General features: G+C 39.1%; 1 protein-coding gene across 9 annotated transcripts in view; it reads right to left on the bottom strand.

Annotated features, from left to right (window-relative positions):
- MAP7 (microtubule associated protein 7) overlaps positions 1 to 21,922 on the bottom strand; it is a 157,488-nt gene that overhangs the window by 69,846 nt on the left and 65,720 nt on the right. Inside the window, exon 1 of one of the 9 annotated variants that reach the window (XM_067466550.1) lies at positions 20,250 to 20,654. The exons of the other annotated variants lie outside the window; for them this stretch is intronic. Within the exon in view, the coding sequence (XP_067322651.1) occupies positions 20,250 to 20,262 (13 nt within the window). The 5' untranslated portion in view covers positions 20,263 to 20,654. Of the gene's footprint in view, positions 1 to 20,249; positions 20,655 to 21,922 lie in introns of those variants that run through there. 9 annotated transcript variants of the gene reach the window in all.

Here is a 21,922-nt window from a genome sequence, read left to right as displayed (position 1 = left end):
ATACAGACAGTCCCCAAGTTCTGAACAAGATATGTTCTACAGATTTGTTCTTAAGTTGAATTTGTATGCAAGTCAGAACAGGCACATTTTATAAGTGTAACTCCAACCATATATAGCTTTGGACACCATAGGGAAGGGTGAACACCCCAGCGATGTTTGTTTTGCTGTCTGTATCCCTGTTCAGAAGATTTCATCTCACTTTTTGTCCCTGTGATCATTGGTTTTTGAAAAAAATGGCTTGTTGTGGAAGCAAGGATTGGTGGGAAAGCTTCAGGTGAGACACCTTTCCCCCTGATTACTCTTTCAGAAGTGAATTTTCCTTCTGGGGTGGGTAGATTTCTCTCACTTTCTGTTGCCTTACCCCTGTTCTTAACTAGGAGTCACTTGTAAGTTGGATGTTTGCAATTTGGAGATGGTCTATATTGGGATTTTTGGTAGACCACTAAAGGGCTGAGACACACATAATACAAGTAAATCATATTTCATTGTATTTTGACTGTGAAAACATTTCAGAAACAGCGTAAGTGAATATTTTATTATGTGATACAAAAACATTTGGAGCAATAACTTGTAACGGATTTTAGATTTTCATATAATTATGTCATGTAAAGGGGTCCATGTCCATTCGAGAAGAAGGATCATATGTCTTAAACTGTGTCTTAAAGGGAAGAAGGTTAAATAGTACAATTATCATTGAAAGGCAAATTATCAAGCAGGGTGAAATTTACTGAAGCCATGATACTTTTCTATATGTTACAGAAATTGATAGAAAAATACCAGGAGGATGTAGTATTCCTGCTTCTATATTAATACACAAACTTTTTTATTATGAACAATGAAGTAGCAACCATGAATACAGAACAATTGCTACCTAGGTCATGATTGTGACACAACTGCCACAATCATAATCTCCCAACTCATTTTACTGGACATCAAATGCTGGCAATCAGAGCACGAATGATTTACATTTCTGTCAGGTCTGGATAGGAAGAGGTCAAGCCAGGAAAGGTCCATCAGTTAAATTACTTAAATAAATAACTGGCGTAGACTGCTGCTCAGTATCTTCTGAAGCCCACACACCAACCTACATTGCCATGACAGAAACCTTACAGTGTCCTATGAAAATGCAGGGATTTTATAAAATTCACAGGCCCCTCTCACACGGTACCATTATAGCAGCATGTTTCCAATTTAGCTGCTATGATTCTATCCTATATGGAATGGGATATTTAGGGGGAAATATTTGGAATTTTCAGCCTACTAACTCAACAAGATACAAATCCCAGGAGTCCATAGGATGTTACCACTGAAGTTAAAGTGAAATTATAGTGCCATAACTCTACAGTAAGGGCCCCGGTGGAGCAGTGGGTTAAACCACTGAGCTGCTAAGATTGTTGACCGAAAGGTTCTAATTCGGGGAGCAGCATGAGCTTCTGTTGTCAGCCCCAGCTTCTGCCAACCTAGCAGTTTGAAAACATACAAATGTGAGTAGATCAATAGGTACTGCTCCGGCAAAAATAAAAAACAAGAGAGACAATTTTATTATGTTTAATAATTTTTTTTATATTTTTGAATAACAAGAATATTTTATCCAAGAATATGGAATGGAAGTCACTTTTCCTTTTTTAAAAAAACTTTTGTGTGTGTGGATATATTTTTGTAGTTTATTTCTTATTTTTTAGGGTTTTATTTCGGATGTTTGTTTTTTTTACTTTTTACCGTACTGGTTTTTCTCTTTCTCTTTTCTTCTTCACTTTTCTATACTTTATTGTTCTCACTCTTTCGTTGTATTCTATATAAAATTTAATAAAATTTCTTTTAAAAAAATAGGTACTGCTCCGGCGGGAAGGCAATGGCGCTCCATGCAGTTATGCATGGTGTCTACAGACAGCGCCGGCTCTTTGGCTTAGAAATGGGAATGAGCACCAACCCGCAGAGTCGGACACGACTTAACTTAATGTCAGAGGAAAACCTTTACCTTTACAACAAGTTCTACAGCAGGGGTCCTGAAACTAAGGCCCGGGGGCTAGACATGGCCCTCAGAGGTCATTTACCCAGCTCTCGTTTAGGGTCAACTATGACTGAAATGACTTGAAAGCACACAACAACAACAACAACAACAACAACAACAACAACAATCCTATATCATCAGCCAAAAGCAGGTCCACATTTCCCATTGAAATACTACTAAGTTTATATTTGTTAAAATTGTTCTTCATTTTAATTATTGTATTGTTTTAAGTGTTTTTTGCATTACCAATAAGATATGTACAGTGTGCATAGGAATTCATTCATGTTGTTTTCCAAATTTTAATCCAGTCCTCCAACAGTTTGTGGGACTGTGATCTGGCCCTCTGTTTAAAAAGTTTGTGGACCCCTGCTCTACAGTGTGGAAAAAACCCCTGAGACACAAAGTTTAAAACTAAATAAAAGTCAAAATGGGAAAAATCAATTGCCCTTGGTTGAAACAAATCCTAGTGTTTCCCTGATAATCGAATGAGAGGTGTGATTTAAGGGTTGAAAATGCTGACAAGCTGATCTGACCTTTTATACTAAAAAGCTGACACCGCAGCAGGAACACACTAATGAAACCAACACCCAGCTGGTACTTTACTTTTCTGAACTAGGATCTAAAATGGTTCAGACAGTTTGCTACCACCTCACACAATGTATGTTGGCATGTTATCCCCTACTGTATAGCTGCTACACCTTGCTTGATTACTTTGAACTTCTGTTGGTCTGCTGTCAAAACAGCCAATTTACAGCTCAAAAACAAGTGGGAAACTTGACTAAACCAAGTCACATAGTTTTGGAATGGCAACATTTGGATTCTCTCCACCATGTTTATATTTCAAAGGATTAAGTTCTATATAAAGTGAAAATTCCCTTCTCAAGAATTCATGAAGAAATGAGCACATCATATACAGTAAACTTGTATATTGCTAATGGGGAAACACAGATGCTTCCAGTCAAGATGTTTTGGAGTTCCATGCCAAGAAGCCCAGGCCAAGAAAGCCAACACATTATGAGAACTGCAGTTTAACACAGCCGAAGAACCAAATATATCCAACAGTACTGAATCCATAGGAACCCCATAAACACCATGAGATCAAGCATAAGTTTCTCAAAACACATGAAACTTAAACTCCTGCATGACAATATTGCTGAGTATCCTGTCCATTCAGTGGTTCTGAAGGATAAAATGACCAATGGTAGTGAATGTCACCAAAAGGGTCCAAATGGGATCTACTTCCCCATATAGTTCCTGACAACACTTGTTTCTGTCCTAAAAAAAGGCAGTGCCTTGATTTATTTAGCTGTTTAAATTCAAAACTTTTTTCAAAGAATGCAGTATAGATTTACTACAGAAAAATAATAATTGCAAGGCATTTTGTATATTAAGAACAACTTAATATGAGGACACATTGAATATTTGTTACATTTAACAAGTCACTCTTTCACGCATTTGTTTTCTAGAATCATAGAGTTGGAAGAGACCTCATGGGCCATCTAGTCCAACCCCCTGTCAAGAAGCAGGAAATTCACATTCAAAGTACCCCTGACAAATGGCCATCCGGCCTGTTTAAAAGCCTCCAAGGAAGGAGCCTCCACCAAACCCCGGGGCAGGGAGTTCCACTGCTAAACAGCTCTCACAGTTAGAGAGTTCTTCCTAACGTTCAAGTGGAATCTCCTTTCCTGTAGTTTGAAGCCACTGCAGAAAACAAGCTTGCTCCCTCCTCCCCATGACTTCCCCTGGAACGTACTTGTCCTAATCTTTTTTTATACTGGTTTAAAACCACTTCATTGGATGTGTTGCAATAGCAGATTCCCAGATTAGTTTAGTGTTTACACCTTATTTTATTTTTCTGGTTATTTAATATTTAATGTTTATTTTACTTAAGTGATATTTGTCTTGACTGTTCTAATGTAGCACAAATCCTATGTAAAATCATACTACGTATTTTTGACATTAATATTGAAAACTGAAATATATACAGAAAGTCTTTACTTTATACATGGCCATTGTATCTCCTCTCAGCCTTCTCTTCTGCAGGCTAAACATGTCCAGCTTTTATTAAGTACAGATTTTAAATTCATTTCATTTTGTAAGTTATACTGCTAGTAGGGTTTGAATTCACTGTGATTAAAGGTACAGTTCTCTATGGAAACCCACTGGGTGACCTTGGGCAAATCACATTCTCTTAGCCTCAGAAGAAAGCAATGGAAAAACCCCTCTGAATCAATCTTGCCAAGAAAACCTTAGGGTTTCCATAGGTTGGAAACAACTCAAATGAACACAACAACAACTGTGTACTTTATATTCCCTATGATAAAATGTGACCTGATGAAGATGGACTTTGAAATGTGTTCAATGTACTCTGCTTCAAATCCCATATTTCATTTCTGTTAGTTCATGAGATTTTACGATGTGCTGGCTGTTATTGATTTAGCCTTTTACCCTTAAGCCTGTCTTAAATGTGTTTATAGTGATTGCTTTTTCTTCCTAGTGTGGTGGCATTCTGGATAAGACGATCTTGTTTGCATTATTTCCCACATAATCCCAGCAACATCCACCAATATTACTCTTGGTTTTCCTTTCCACATCAACAAGCAGACAGGCCTCAAAAGCCTACATTGCTTTCTTTTAAAAGTGTAGCTCATCAAAAACTGTGTTTTCAACCATGTCATACTTTGAAATGTAGAGCATCCCTAGGGACTTATTTTCCCCTAGCAATTGATTCATCCTACTGTCTGTTCCCTTTAAATCAAACATTTAAAAACCCCTTTCTTTTCCCCATGTCTTTTTCTCCTTTCCTGTTTTGTATGGTATTTAAACAACTCTGAGTAAAGACTGCAGGCTGATTAATCACCTTAAGCATTATTTCCCACACAGCATGATGGTCATCCAGGGTAAAACACAACGGGTGACAAGACGTACAGCTCAACTCAACATACACACTCAGTTTTCAGACAACACCATTGTTCAGTGAACCAAAAGTAGTAATCACAAGCTGTTTCTGAGGTTACAGCAGGGAGCTGTTTTGTAAGAAAAGAACTTGACATATCTGAATAAATCCCCAAACCATCAATTTAGCATCTGAGACTTTGGTATCCACTCTTTCCCAAGATTAAAATTGTTAATGACATATAAATTAAAATATTCGTATCTCCTTTTACAATGGTTTCTTTTTTACGTTAAAGTTGATTTCATAGACAATCTCTTCAGGCTTAAGAGATCTTCTATGAAATGAACGAATGATTACATGTGGATGGGGTACACCATACCCCCATGTTTGATGATAAGAGGCTTTTTCCAGTCCTAAAGAGTCCTCAATATATTTTAGGATATGTAATTATGTTTAGAATGGACTAAGAAGTAAAACACATCAGCCTGCAAAGATGGAAACTCTGTTCTATTTATGCCTGCCATGTAAGTGGCTGGGCAAGACTTTTTGTTTTCATAGCACACTTTGGACTAAATTAGAGATGGCCTAATCCCAAATTTGATGATTTGACAAAACAGCAAGTGCCAGATGACTCAAGGACAGTCCACACCCGCTTTTATTCAGAAGGAGTTTCAACAGGCAGGAGAGGTTCAGTGTCCTCCTTCCCATGGAAGATCAATCCAGGAATGTCAGCAATCTCAAGCTATTCTCTCGCAACAGATATTTATGATAAAGATATCACAGAAGGTGATACCTTTATCATAAAATATATCTTTGTCTCCCCACCACGCTCACTCAAACTCAGCATTCTTTTGCTCAATTTCCAAATAATGCCTACTTCATTTGTAGACAGCACCTGTGTTGCTTTAGAAAACCTGTCACATCAGATTTGTTTATTGAGATATTGGCTTGGTCAGATATGTTATCTTCTATGCTGTTTCTTAATGATTATGACCCTCTCTCCCCCTAAGTCTCACCTCATTTTGAAAGACACATATTACTACAGTCGATCCATTTGTAGGTTTGACTTTTGTGGATTTGATTATTCACGGAATTGATTAACATATTTTCGCAAGGAATCTCTAGATCTCTAGATCTAGAAGGTGACCACTGAATTGGAAGACCTAGAAATTCCTAGAGCAGTGGTTATCAACTACTCTAGGACCCATTTGTAGGTTTGGCTTTTGTGGATTTGATTATTCACTGAACTAATTAACGTATTTTCTCCAGGAATCTCTAGATCTAAAAGATGACCAATGAATTGTGCTGGAAGATCTAGAAATTCCTAGAGTAGTGATTATCAAGTGCTCTAGGACCCATTTGTAGGTTTGTGTTTTGTGGATTTGATTATTCAAGGAATTGATTAACGTATTTTCTCCAGGAATCTCTAGATCTCTAGATTCAGGTGACCACTGAATTGTGCTGGAAGACCTTGTGCTGGAAGATCTAGATCTAGAAGGTGACCACTGAATTGTGCAGGACGACCTAGAACTTCCTAGAGCAGTAGTCAACCTGTGGGTCTCCAGGTGTTTTGGCCTACAACTCCCAAAAATCCCAGCCAGTTTCCCAGCTGTTAGGATTTCTGGAAGTTGAAGGCCAAAACATCTGGGGACCCACAGGTTGAGAGCCATTGTCCTAGAGAGATGTTCTCTCAGGTAAAAAAAAAACCCCAGCAATGATTCTTATTTGCAGTTTTTCACTTCTGTGGTGGTTCTGTGTCCCTAAACCCAGTGACTGTAAATACATTTTCACACATGTACGTCTTATTATTTGCTTTTTGCATGTATTTAAAGTTCTCAGGAAAGAACAGCGCTAACAAACATGCAGAGTAAACACACAGGGATATTAATAGCAGCATTAACAAACACAGAGAGAAGCTTTTCTGAAATACATAATCAATTGCAACAGCAGTTTACAATGGCACAAAAGAAGAAAGTCTTCAAGATTTATCTCAATGGGGGAAAGGCAAGGCACAAATCAATAAGATTAAATTAATTTTCATTCTGCTTTTCTTTCATATGGGACCCAACCCAGCTATTCTATAAAAATTATAGGATTTTGCAATTTGGGGTCCAACATCAGGAAGGTCTTTGCTTTAGCATTTTCACAAAAAGCTGTAGTCAGAAAGAAGCAAACAAGACAACATTTAAAAAACCCAAGAATTTTTCTGTTAGTGCACTGTGACAGTGTAACTACACCAATGGCAAATAGACCTATGTGTGCAGTAGGAAAAAGAACACATGCACTGAGGCCTTAAAGGTATGAAACCTTACTACAGCTCTTACTACAGTCACCCCAGGTTGGAAACACAACTACTGCAGGTTTATCTTCCCTTATCCAAAAACTCAAAATCCCCCAAACCCCAAAATTGTCTATGTGGGTGGAAAATTATTAAAAATATTGTATAATATTACATTGAGTATGTGTATAAGGTGTATATGAAAAATAAATGAATTTTGTAGTTAGACATGGGTCCCATCTCTGATATATCCTATTATATCTGAATATGCAAATATATAAAAAAGGTAAAGGTAGTCCCTTGAAATTAAGTCCAGTCATGTCTGACTCTGGGGTGTGGTGCTCATCTCCATTTCTAAGCCGAAGAGCCAGCGTTGTCCGTAGACACCTCCAAGGTCATGTGGCTGGCATGACTGCATGGAGCGCCGTTACCTTCCCACCGGAGCAGTACCTATTGATCTACTCACATTTGCATGTTTTCGAACTGCTAGGTTGGCAGAAGCTAGGGCTGACAGCGGAAGCTCACGCCGCTCCCCGGAATCGAACCTGCGACCTTTCAATCAACAAGCTCAGCAGCTCAGTGCTTTAACCCTCTGCGCCACCGGGGGCTCCTATGCAAATATATAGAAATCCTAAAAATAAAAAAATACTGAAATCCTAATCACTTTGGGTCCCAAGCATTTCAGATAAAGGATACAAACACAAAAGTAATTTGTATTTGCATTCACTGTCCCCACTTTCACTTTTCCATGCTGTGTTTATTCTAACATGGAACTGAAATTGATTTTTACTGCTTGATGTACTGCAATACTCAACATAATGAAAATGCAAATTACCTTCACTATGACACAAGTGAAATAGACACAACCAGGTGGACACTTGTTGGCTTGGCTAAAGAAGCTTTGATGCAACTCACTACCTCCATGATGCACACAAGTAAAAGAACCCACTTGTGAGCAATTCCAGTGCCATGTTATCTCAGATTAAATGCACCTGTTTCTGATAGTCCTTAACTTTGTTTGAAACACTTCTGAATGAACAACATTTTTAAGATCAAGGAATTATTAAAACAAGTACAGGAGAAAGTTTTGCAGAAAGTTGTGCAGAACTAATTGTGCAGAAAGTTGTGCAGAACTAATTGGGATACTGTGAGTTTTCTGGGCTATATGGCCATGTTCCAGAAGTATTCCCTCCTGATGTTTCACCCACATCTATGGCAGGCATCCTTAGAGGTTGAAGGGTCTGAGTTGGGATAGTTAAATAAAATCCCAAATCAGGTTTTCCCTTAGAGAGCTATGAAATCTATTACTACAAAATGGAAAGAACACAGAGCAGCTACATTACTTTTTTTGCCTAAAGAAGGCTGTCTACCAAAATTGAATGAGTAGATAGAGACAATATTAGTCAATGAAGCACCCCAAAAGCAAATGTTGATTAAGCCGGAGAAATCTACAGCTGAATAATATGACTTGAATGCTTCACAAAGCTGGCCTTTTTGGAAGAGTGGTAAGAAGAAAGCCATTTATGAAACCAACCTGTGTTACAGATTGCATGTAAGGGACATAGCAAACACATGGAAGATGTTATCTGATCTAATAATATGATATAATATAGTACAATATAGTATGCTATAATATAGTAATATATAATACTAATATTGTGCTATGCTAATAATTATAATACAATACTAATAATAATACAATATAATAATGTAATAATTATATATTTTATAGGTAATATTACTAATAATATTGCAGTATAGTGGTATAGTACAATATAGTAATATATAATACTAGTATTATGTCATGCTAATAATATAATATATTGAATGTACAAATAACTTATAAGCTGCCCTGAGTCCCCTTCGGGGTGAGAAGGACAGGATATAAATGTCATAAATAAATAAATAAATAAATAAGATCAAAATTGAACAATTGCCCATTACTATGAGAATATCCCTTCCCAACACGTGGTGGCAACAGCATCTTCCTCAGCAGGAACTATGAACCTGGTTTGGACTTAACAGAAACGAACAGATCAAAATTCCACAGGAATGAAAGGGTAGGAAGATGACTCTAAGCACACCACTGAAGTAACACAAGATTAGCTTAAAAACAAGAACTTGAGGGCCTTGGAATGACATTATGAAATCTTAAACCCCAAGCCTGAGAATTTGTAGCAACACTTCAAGGTTGCTGTTCCACAATGGTCCCTATACAACCTGACAACCACTGTATCACAATGAGACATTTCCCAGTTGTTGGACACTTCAGCTTCTATTCAAACATGGAGAGGAAATGAGCTCATCACATGTGTTAAACTACTTCTGGCAGTCATGCATAGCTCTCCATGGTTGAAAAGAGGCAGAAATATCGTGAAAGGAGGGCACTCCAGCAATTGACCTCATCACATTGAAAATTTCCCCTCTCATAGAATACTTCAGCCTCTTTTCAAGCATGGAGAGGCATGGAGATCACCACATGTTCCAGGGCTGAAAAGAGACTGACATGTCCTGAAAGAAAGGAAATCTGAACATGGGCCAACAATCATGTTCAGAGCTCCTACCTCTTATCGCACTTTACTTACATATTTACAACTGAAAAACAGGTTTGATGGGAATCATCAAAGTTTCCTGTCCTGTTTCACTGCTCAATCATCAGCAGTCTCTTGTGTAGTATGGGGTTTGATTCAGATCGATCAGATCCCATGGAAAGCAATGGCTTTAACCTGTATTGCTGTCTCTTGTATCCTTGTAAACCAGATGTGAGGGCGATTTGGCTGTGACATCTGTCACCCCATTGATTGCCAGGGTTGATTTGGCTGATCTGGCTGGCTAGGCGGGCGTTCCCGTCCTCCCTCACCGCTCCATGTGCGTTTCTCCCGAAGCTGTGCGCTTGGTGGAAGAGGACAATGTCCCAGGTATAGAAGGAGTGTACCGAGGCCTCCAGTCTTCAGTCCCGGGTATCCTTGTAAACCTCATGGGAATATGAGGTCTTCAACTGGTGTCAGTCTCCATTAATGTGCTTGGGTGCTCTGAGCAGGGCAAGGGATCTCTTGGTTTTTGGATATTATTTCTCCTTATTAAAAACAAAAAAATAAAACTGGCCTTGTGATAAATGTACAATGAATGTATTGCCTACTCTTAAGTTTCCATGTGTGAGTGTGATGAGGAGAACTCGAAATTGGACGATATAAGAGGGGCAATTCTCTAATGCTGAAGGAACGGTCACTCCATGCTTTCCCCTCTTAATGTGATGAGGTTGTTTGTGTGTGTGTGAGAGAGAATACTTATGCATCTAACAAGTTTGAGTTTGTTTATTCAACTTTTGTGCAGGAATTAAAATATTGTGTACTTTCACATTCTGAATAGCTTCTGTACATCAAACTGTAACAATGCCAGTAAAGCCAATTTACTTCCCCGTTATAACACAATAAAATGGAGAAAAGTCAAAAGAAGGCTAACAACTTCTGCAAGGCGCTGTATGTGCTATGACATATAATAGATTTAGGCTGAATAATGCAAAATAAACTCCTCTTAAACACATCTCTGAGAGGAAGAGAAATATGTGTAGCTGTGTGTATATATGAACCATGTGTAAGAAATATAATGCATCATTGTCAGCATCCTTGGTCTACAAGCTTAATTCCTAATGTGGGATTTTAACCAATAGTCACCATCTGGTCCAAGAGGCTTATATGGATTTGGTGATTTATTTTAGATCGAGGTATGTTAAAAATAGCTGTAGGAAGTTTCAAGCATGATTTCAAATATCATTGACCAAAAAAATTGCCTAACTGAGAATGAGACTTGTGAATGATAAAGCAATTTGGAAATACAATGTATTGATCCTTATTCAATGCACAGTATTAAGGTTTTCATATTACATTCTAGTATTTTTCATGTGAAAGGGGTCCCACCCATTTATGGCTTTTTTCCACTTAGGATCCAATTGATGGCATTAGGTTCACATTGCACACTATCATTGAAATAGCAGCTCAATTATTGCTAAATATTTCCTAAATATCAGTACAAGTACAAATAGCTGTATTTTGTTTTTGATCTGTTTAATCTATCCCTCTTCTGGGAAAGAACTGCTGCACATTTTCTTCATGCAGGTGTATACATTTCCTTTTCCAAAGTTCTAGTTGCTAGGTAACATAAGCATTTCTGCTATAGAAAGACAGCAAAAATGAAGAAGAACGTTCTCTTGACTATATACAGTAACGATTCCCAAATGTTGGTTCTTTAGCTGATTTTGATTTGGTTCTTCAGCTCTCAGAAGCTTCAGCCAGCTTGACCAACAGGTTTCAGGTTACAGAAGCAGTGACCTAGAGGAAGCCAGGGCTTAGTCTTTTCCTCCTATCAGGCCCTATGCTAGTACAAAATGACTTGGTTCCCCTGCTATACTGTTTGTTTTGGAGCTGTCCCAGGTCCTGATATTGGGCTGATCCTTGCTTCTTTACTTAATGAAGGATAACTTACTGGGGGAAAAACAATTCACAGAATTCGATGTGTGACAGGCAACAAAGAAAAGGAGAGCTGGAAAAGCGAAAGCGAGATTTCTCCACTTGTTGCCATCGTTGCATTCATAAAAGAGTGGAGTAAAGAGAGTGTGTTTGTCCATTGATATGTGATGATGACTGCTTTGGCAGGAAGGTACCAGGACTGGAATAGAGACCAAGGATGGGGTGGGGGACCTGAAAATCAACACAAAAACAGACATGTTGCATCCATGCCTTAAAGAAGGCATCAGCAAACTTCGACCCTCCAGGTCTTTTGGACTTGAACTCCCAGAAAACCCAGCCATAATACCGGTCTTTAGGAATTGTGGAAGTCCAAAACACATGGAAGGCTTAACTTTGCCCATACCTGCCTTAAAGTGACCCTGAAATATCTATGCCCTTTCTCCTTGCTTAGTCATAATGGACCATCAGGACAGATATTTCACTAGCAGTAACAATTATTCTATACATCTCTAGTTTATTAGATTGTATATAAAATAACAAAATATTAAGATTGAAATCCAAGATTGTGGAATAGAATTTTCTTTTTGCAGCCTCAGACCCCCTAAATCTGTGTCAGAGGACCGCAATCCTTCAGAGTATATTTTGAGGGCACCCATGGGATTACAACAAGAAAGGAAAAAAAATACTCTTTTCGTGTTATACTATTTTGTATTTTAATGTCTTACATTTTTAAATTGTTGATCAGGCTTGTCCCCATGTAAGCTGCCCCAAGTTCCTTCAGGGAGATGGAGGCAGGGTACCAATATAAAGTTTATATTTTTTTATTTTGACCTACTGATGGGAGAACTAATTAACTGTGGACTGTGGCACAGCTAGCTGAGTGTCAGCTGCATTAAGATCACTTCTGACCAAAAGGTCATGTGTTTGAAGCCAGCCTGGTTCGGAGTGAGCTTCCAACCAATTGTGTAGCTTGTTGTCAACCTTTGCAACCCAAAGGACAGTTGAATCTGTCAAGTAGGAAAATTAAGTACCACCTATGTGTGGGGAAGCTAATTTAACTAATTTACAGGGCCATAAAAAAGACTCCAGCAAAGCACTCCACCAAAAGCATGTGGGGAATGCATAAGTACTTCATCAGTGTTGCAGATGGACGATGAAAGCGACAGTTCCCCTGGTGGCCAGAAAAGTGGAATCTTATATAGCCTCTGACTGTCTGTCTATATGTGTTGTGTGTCTTTGGTATTGAATGTTTGCCATATATGTGTACATTGTAATCCGTCCTGAGTCCCCTGCGAGGTGAGAAAGTTGGAATATAAATACTATAAATAAATAAATAAATAAATAAATAAATGTCATCCTATGTGCTTTAATTATGGTGTGCTGAGCAATGTGTGATTCACAAACAACATATCTTAAAACATACACCTATTTTCCCCTACAAGCATCTTGTGGAATGCTAGAAGAACAACTTATCCTTTTTTTCTCTTCACTACTTTTTTAGAGAGTGTGTGATCCCTCTATCTGTTTTTATCCATTGTACTTTATCTTGGAAGTTGAGAGAGGATAAGTAAATACCTTGAATAAATATAAAATAACAGTTTGGGAAGCTGGGAGACCAATACCTCACAGCTCATCATTTTAAGAAAGTTTGTTTTTAAAAAAGAAAAGAAAGAGAAGACACCTCTCTGTAAGCTTTAACTCTCTTCTCAGACAGGATTAATGATAGCCTGACCATTTGAACCCTTACCCAAATGGTAATTCACCTTTAGATAGTCTTTTTAGCTCGCCCAGGTAGCTATTAACGGGAAGCAAGCCTGTGTGGGTGGAATTATCTCTTGGTGAATGAGCTGTTGCCCCAAATCCATCTTTCAATGAGAAAGAGCATAAAATTAAAGAGCACTTCATGGGACATGACTTTAACTTTGAATGAACAACAATATTTGCACAAGAATGAACTACGGATTAAATTGGGCCACAACTTACTGAGTAATAATAATCTCCAAAAGTACCAGACTCCTCCTGACCAGACACTGAACCTTATGGACTGGAAGGGACAGTGTACTTCAAAAATGTGTTCAGCAAGGCCAAGCCACTTCAACTGAATGGCCCCGGCAAACAGACAGACACCAAGTTAGTTCCTATTTAAAACAAACATTTAAAACAAACAGTCACAAGGAATATTATAGGGAATCTATCTTTCAAGTGACGTGTTAAGATATCTGTTTCAAGCTTGCTCAATAAATATGCCTCCTGCTATAAACTGAACAACAAGAGAATAAGTATGAAGTGATCCCTTCTGGACCCCTGCCCATCTTAGAATCATAGAATCATAGAGTTGGAAGACACCTCATGGGCCATCCAGTCCAACCCCCTGCCAAGAAGCAGGAAAATTGCATTCAAAGAACCCCTGACAAATGGCCATCCAACCTCTGTTTAAAAGCCTCCAAAGAAGACACTTCCACCACACTCCGGGGCAGAGAGTTCCACTGCTGAATGGCTCTCACAGTCAGGAAGTTCTTCCTAATGTTCAGATAGAATCTCCTTTCCTGTAGTTTGAAGCCATTGTTCTGTGCCCTAGTCTCCAGGGCAGAGGAAAACAAGCTTGCTCCCTCCTCCCTTGACTTCCCCTCACATACTTATACATGGTCATCATGTCTCCTCTCAGCCTTCTCTTCTTCAGGCTAAACATGCCCAGCTCTTTAAGCCACTCCTCCTGGGGCTTGTTCTCCAGACTCCTGATCATTTTAGTTTTCTTCCTCTGGACATATTCCAGCTTATCAACATCTCCCTTCAATTGTAGTGCCCAGAACTGGACACAGTATTCCAAGTGTGGTCTAACCAAGGCAGAATAGAGGTGTAGCATGACTTCCCTGGATCTAGACACTAGACTCCTATTGATGCAGGCCAAAATCCCATTGGCTTTTTTTTGCCGCCACATCACATTGTTGGTTCATGTTTAACTTGTTGTCCACAAGGACTCCAAGATCTTTTTTACATGTACTGCTTTCCACACGTACTGTATCTTTGCATTTCATTTTTTCTGCCTAAGTGGAGAATTTTGCATTTGTCACTGCTGAACTTCATTTTGTTAATTTTGGCCCATCTCTCTAATCTGTTGAGATCGTTTTGAATTTTGCTCCTATCTTCTTGGACGAAGACAAGCCTCATTTTAAATGTATAAACTGGAATTTTCTTTTGCAATCCTCTCCTTCCTGCTGACAAAGAAATAGCCTCATCATAGCATTCAAGGGAGCAATCCATGATTAACTGTCTTGTTTACTTACAATGAATGAGCGATCTTGCAAAATGGACTCAGTAGTACACCTAGTTGTCTATAGTTGATTGGCTTCGTCCCATTTGGCAACTCCATTGAATACTCAAGACGCATTAGGAGCCATTATTATTGGGTGACAGAGGTCATATTCATATCTGCCCTTTGCACATAGACCCTTCTCCGCCTGGATTCATCACTTCAAAAACATGAAGTCCTTTCCTTTGAACTTTCCATAGGATAACATCAAGGTCACGTGTTGCCTCATTCAGAAGTGCTTCCTTCACATGACAGCCTCCCAGTTAGGAACAGGTTAGATCAGTGGTTCTCAACCTGTGGGTCCCCAGAAGTTTTGGTCTTCAACTCCCAGAAATCCTAACTGGCTGGGATTTCTGGGAGTTGTAGGCCAAAACACCTGGATACCCACAGGTTGAGAACTACTGGATTTGGTATAAGCAGCAGGTCAAAGCAAAGGCTGATAAATGTTCTAAGGGATTCCAGAAATTTTCACATATTTCATAGACTGCCCTCCAAAGGACAGTAGAAAAGAAACATCCCTCAAGCAAGAGCAGCTGGAATCTTCAAAGTCTCTTTAATCTAGAACCTGTTTCCCTGCCTTATTTGAACTTTTCTTTGCATCAGAGTGTAAGAAAATTCTTGGGTGAGTGTTTTAGTCTGAAACCCTTTTAAGCTTAGCTGCACCATACATAACCTCCTTGGTTTGGTCAGGAGGAGGCTTGTTAGCACCTGCTTTTCTTTTGTACTGAACACAACCTATTCTGTTGGATTTCCACTATGTTTTTTCTGTCTTCTTAATAAATAAATAAATAATTGTTTTTGCTTTAAAATCTGTTGTGTTTTTCTTTTTGGAGTCAATTTGGGATAGCTGTTTGTTTTTAAAGCCTTTGGCCTGCAAAGACCTCCAGAGAGTGATTGCATGTGAGAGATTTTCCTTCAGATCAGTAAACTCAAGGATTGCTCTTATCACATCAGCAGTATCCCTAGTTCAATGCTATCCTCAACTCTATGCTTATCATCTCAAGCCAGCTGACCTCAAGCAGAAGTTCATGCATGCAGTGTAAAGAAGGGAAAAATTCCAAAAGCCCAAATACCTAATTGTGTGTGTGTGTGTGGGGGGGGGGGGGGGGGGGGGTAGGAATCCTACTAATCTCAATGAACAATTTGCTAGTCCCCAACGGGTGTGCAAAACGGCATAGGAGGAACCCAAACCAGCCAGTTAAGGGGGAAAGGCTGCATGGGCCACTTTCTGGCTGGTCTAGTTGTTCCCACATTCTTTAGATAATAAGTATTAAAATAATAAAAGATGATGATGATGATGATGATTATTATTATTATTATTATTATGGATGTTCAAGGCACCTATGTACTTGCTTTGTTGGATCCTAGGGCTGTTTCTCTACCCAAGTATCCAAGCTTTTCCCCTGAGGGGGAAAAGGAAAGGGCCTGAGGCCAGGAATTGTGGGACTTGCCTGCACTAGATGCAGGAATAGAGTACCTAGATGCATATTCCTTTTCACATGTTTAGTATTTTCTCATGGCAGAAATCTGTGCACCGAGGTCTGGAAGTTAATAGGGACAGCACAATCTCCAACTTATTTAAACATTTATATGTATCATTGTTTCCCCTGAACAGTTTATTTTTAGTAAGAGGAAACAATAAGAAATAATAAGGAAAAAATAAATTAACGTGCAATCCTACATTTGTGGTACATTGAACACAGTGTGACAAAAATATCCACTGAATCATCTTTAGTCCCTTTAAAATCAATGGGAGATCTAGTCCAATCCAATTAAAGTTTAATCAGATGTCGCATCAAGTTCAATGGTATTTACACCTGAATAATTGGACTATTAAACCTGAAAGAATTTGCCATTTCAAGTCATCGCAATGGAATGTGGGTTAGGCTAAATTCTGCTGATCTGTGCCCAGGGTTCCTTATTTCAATGAGGCTGTCAGTCCCTGTAAGTGTTTATATTCAGCTCACAAACTATTCACTGTAAATGCTTCTGAAATTTCTTCAAAGCAATAAACCAATGAATTCTTTATTTCTATTATGATATAGTGCCAAATATATCATAATAGAATGGGATTTACTATTATTTACCATGGTCTTTTTCTTTGGGCAAGAGTGTGACTTGCCTAGTGTCACTCAGTGGGTTTCCATGGATGAGCAGGCATTTGAACCCTGCATTTCCAAAGCCAGAGCCCAATGCTCAATCACTACACCATGCTGGCTCTGTCTACTATGCAGACAATAAATACAGGTCTTTTGACCATGTTGTGTTTGTTGAGCTAAAGGGGAATGAAACATTATTTCAAAAGATAGCTATGCCACAGACCAACAGATTCAGCTCCATTATCATTGATTAGCTATACATTTCTCTTAAACCCCATGATCATCTTTCATCCCAAAGCCTTCTCCATGCTTGCAGTTCATATCATTTCCACATTTCACCCCATTCAGTTGCTTGATTACTGTGCATTGTTTGCAATATTCACAGAAATCCTGGGATGTGGATTTATTTTGAGAAAAAAAAGAAGTTTGGGAGCTGAGTGAGGGATTAAACACAGCAGCTTTTTACATCTGGATGCCTGGATTAAGGCCGGAATGAAAATGGGGTTGAAATCATGGCCTAAATGTTCATTCAATAAATAAAACACAATCGCTTGTCCATTTTCAAAATATACAGTCTGCTACAATATGCACTCTTCAAGTCTGTGAGTGAAATGGGGAGGTTCTCCTTTGGGTCATAGACCAGCATTTTAAATGTTGAGAAGCAAGTGCAGTGTAATGGCCTGAGCGGACTATGGCTCCAGGAAACGTGGATTCAAATTCTTGTTCAGTCATGGAAACTTATTTAGTGAACTTGCACAAGTCACACCCTCTGACCTTAGTGAAGGCAATGGCAAATCTCCTCTGAAAACATATTGCTATGAGAGGTTCACCATACTTAGAGCTGACTTCAAATCATGTAACAACAAAATTAAATGCCATTTTTATCTGCTTTGTTTTAAAAAGAAGCACTTTATTTTTCTCTTTGTTTAAAGCACACATTTGTTTCAAAACATATCACTCAATATTAATACTGCATGATGGCAAGGCTCTATGGCAGGGATCCTCAAACTTTTTAAACAAAGGGCCAGGTCACAGTTCCTCAAACAGTTGGAGGGCCGGATTATAATTTGAAGAAAACAAAAACAGGAATGAATTCCTATGCACACTGCAAATATATTATTTGTAGTGCAAAAAACACTTAAAATACAATAATTAAAATTATGAACAATTTTAACAAATATAAACTTATTAGTAATTCAATGGAAAGTGTGGGCCTGCTTTTGACAGATGAGATAGGATTGTTATTTTTATGTGCTTTCAAGTTGTTTCAGACTTAGGTTGACCCTGAGCAAGGGCCGCGTAAATGATCTTGGAGGGCCGTATCTGGCCCCGGGGCCTTAGTTTGAAGACCCCTGCTCAAAAACCTATTTTTGACCAGGGACCACTTGACCACTCTCCAACATTAATACCAAAAGGGTTAAAAATTGGTTTTTGGTTAACTTTAGATTTGGTTTGGTTATTTGGGGTGCTGATTCAGAAAATGGCATTGGATAGACCACATCAGTTCTAGTTTCTGATTCAGAACACATGCCATCCAGTAGTTACCATCTGCTCACCCACAGAAAATCATATTTAATCATCTAGAGCCATGGACTTTATTTTAGGTCTCTGGCCCATCAGTGGGCTGTTGCCCTCAGGTTGGGAACCACTGCTCTATGGAAAGCTACCTGTCTAGTGAACATTTTTACTGTCAGAAAGAAAAATGGAGTGAGACTGTTTTCCGTCAATTACATTTTCCCCTGCAGCCTCAAGGTAACTGATCTGGAGAACTGGAGGATCCACCAGAATAAAAGGAAAGGTGATGCTGGAGGCCATAGAGTGAGCAGGAATAGATGAAATCCCCTTCCTACCAGGTACGTGTGTCTCTGTGTGTGACATTCTAAGCAGGCACTGCTGTCAGTTGAATACTGTAATCATAGGAAGAGAATCATGGACCCAACCCATTGACAATTGTGCCTTCTATGTTAGTGGGACAATGAATCCACTCTGAGTTTTACTTCATATTTAGGTTCTGTCTAAGGTGCTGAATACTTCTATCGTTCAGCACTTTGGAGAGCACCTTGAAATTTAAACAGATCTGTCACCTGACTGAGATGGGAGCTACCAGCTGCTAGGAAATCCAACCCATTGCTTTTTGCTATATTAATATATACTTTCATGAATCCAGTGAAACATAAACCTTTATACAGAAGCTCTGAAATAGGTGCCCTCTCTCAAAATGAGCTAAGTCAGGTTTAATACATTTTTATAAAATTGTTATTTTAAAATTCTCATTGACCAAGGATCCTATATGGACATAGTGGTCTCTACAAATTACCCAGGAATGTGAATGTATGTGCCTTCAATTTACTTGTCGACCAATTTCTTCCTCTGAAATGTAAGGTACAACACCAGATATTCATTGGTAGTCACCCATCCAAGTACTAACTAGGCCTCACCCTGCTCAGGTTCCAAGATTAGACAGGGTCTGTTGCTTTCAGAGTATTTAGGCTCTAATTAGGAAAGTGTCACATAAATTGTTTCAGACAAATGCAAATGCCTATAGAACAGATATGATAGGATCTTCCTCAGCCACTGGTGCATCTTCAAACTATATTAATATATACTAGCAAACACGGATCCAAAGGCACTGCCTTTATTTCCAAGGGAGGCAGCTACTTTTTTCCTTAGCTTTCATTCTATATGTTTTAGTCTTTGAAAATGGATTGATATTTTAGGTCTAATCTTCACAGCATGAAAAAGAACTTACTTGTATTCCCTTTTAATCCTGGAGATGGCCTTTAAAGCTGGAAAACAAATCTAAGACTATAATAAAAATATTTAGTGGGTGGGCAGGAGAGATAAAATTTACTGCAAAACATTCACCTGAAAATAGTTGAATTCCACAGCAACAGTCATTCTGGTGTAGCTCTGGTGTAGCTCTCTCTCTCTCTCTCTCTCTCTCACACACACACACACACACACACAAGTACATACATACATACATACACACTCACACACACACACACAACACACATATAGAGAGAGCAAATAATTGCATTATAGTAGCACTGAAAAGCACACTGAAAAGACAAATGCATACAAAGAGAGGAGGTTGCTTTCTCCCTTTATAGCCAACAACCTAAGAATCTTTTCCATTTAGTTTGAGTCACAAAAAGCTATATCTTGAAAGAAAGCTGAATTCCTTACCTAGCTCCTCCATTACAGTGGGTACTTTAGTCACATAGGCTTTCCCAAGGATCTAGTGTGGCTCCAGGATGTGACCCATATTAGAGCCGTATCACTTTGCTGTCGTTTCAATCCACACACAGATAAAACCCAGCTGGTAATAAAACAATTCAAGGAAGGCAGAGAGAATGGTTTGTGGCAGACACCTCTAGCCCTGTTATTTCAAATCATCCAAGGGAGGCAGAGGCAGTGTGCATAAAACATAGTCTCTTGGTCAAAGCAGACATCTCCTATTTCCTAGTTCAGCATCTGATCGAAGAGAAGACTGTTGGTCACATCCATGAGATTATTTGAGGGCTCAGGGAAGGGGGGAAATCTGCAGAGCCTTTCCCAGTGCAGTGCGTCAGTAGTGTGAGCAGCTTAGCTGAAGGTAAGCCTGAAGCAACTGGTTAGGAATGGCAGCGGCTGTCTGCCACACTGCCTCATTTCCCATCACAATGCACAGTATATGACCCCATGGTTCCCATTTATGAGGAAGGACCCTTGTATTCTGGAACTTGTCACCAGGTAAACATGTGTCTCCATTCCTTGCCTTTGTGGGAAGTGCCTTAGGGAAAGTTGAGAGTTGACAGCTTTGGCATTTTGACATCTTTCAATAATAAACTGAATCTGACCTTTCTGCTACTTGCTTTGTCTCACTATCTGCCCATCTGGCTCCCAGCTAATACATTAGCTCCATAACATGCTTGTCTGTTGGGAAGGAGAAGTCTAGAAACGTTTAAATATACAGTATGTGGGAAAATTTGTTTATATCTTCTGAGTTCATTTTAACCTAGGTACTGAAAAAAAAATCTTGCCATGTTTCTTATAATACTGTTCTGTGGGGAAGGGACACCTGGAAAGTTGATTTTCTTCACAGTGAAAAGTTGAGGTCTGTTGTCTTCCCTTCAGATTTCCTGTGGTGCATTGCCCACTTGCCCAATCACAGGCTTAGAAACACTTAAAAACATAGAATATTATGTGGATAACTGAAGCCTTGTAGCTATGCATGATATTAAAGATCTGAGTCTCACAATGTGGTCACAACTGACTTAGGGTGACAGCTTTGCACTGTCAGAAAACTGCTAATGTTCCTTTTCTCTACCATACATTATTAATGCAGTACAGTGGGCCTCTGGTATCCACTAGAGTTCAGTTCCAGGACTACTACCCTACTTCCCCCATGGATGGTCAAGTCCCATAATATATAATGAAGTACAGTGTTCCCTCGCTACTTCATGGTTCGCTTTTAGCAGACTTGCTGTTTTGCGGGTTTTTGAAAATATTAATATAAAATATAAAATATTGACATCCGGTGGAGGCCAGGGACCCCTGAGGCGCAACGGGAAAGGCCTGCCTCCCTGGCCTCCACAGACCCCAGAATTGCAGTAGCCTGAGGTGTGGGGAAAGCCTACCTCCCTGGCCTGCTACTACCTGCGTGGCTCTGAAGGCTCTGCTGGGATCTGTGGAGGCCAGGGAGGTAGGCAGGCACCCTTGGGATGGGCTGGGAGGTGGGTAAGGAAGCGCGGGTAAGAAAATAATATATAAAGATAATGTATAAATATTAAAATTAATATCTTGTCCCTACTTCACTAATTTTCACTTCTTGAATTTGTTTTTTGGAGGAATATTTTCATTGACTGTTGAATCCGTCA

The sequence above is a fragment of the Anolis sagrei genome, chromosome 1 (genome assembly GCF_037176765.1).
Source record: "Anolis sagrei isolate rAnoSag1 chromosome 1, rAnoSag1.mat, whole genome shotgun sequence".
In the NCBI taxonomy this organism is placed as follows: Eukaryota; Metazoa; Chordata; class Lepidosauria; order Squamata; family Dactyloidae; genus Anolis; species Anolis sagrei.
This window is presented reverse-complemented; position numbering and strand designations above follow the sequence as displayed.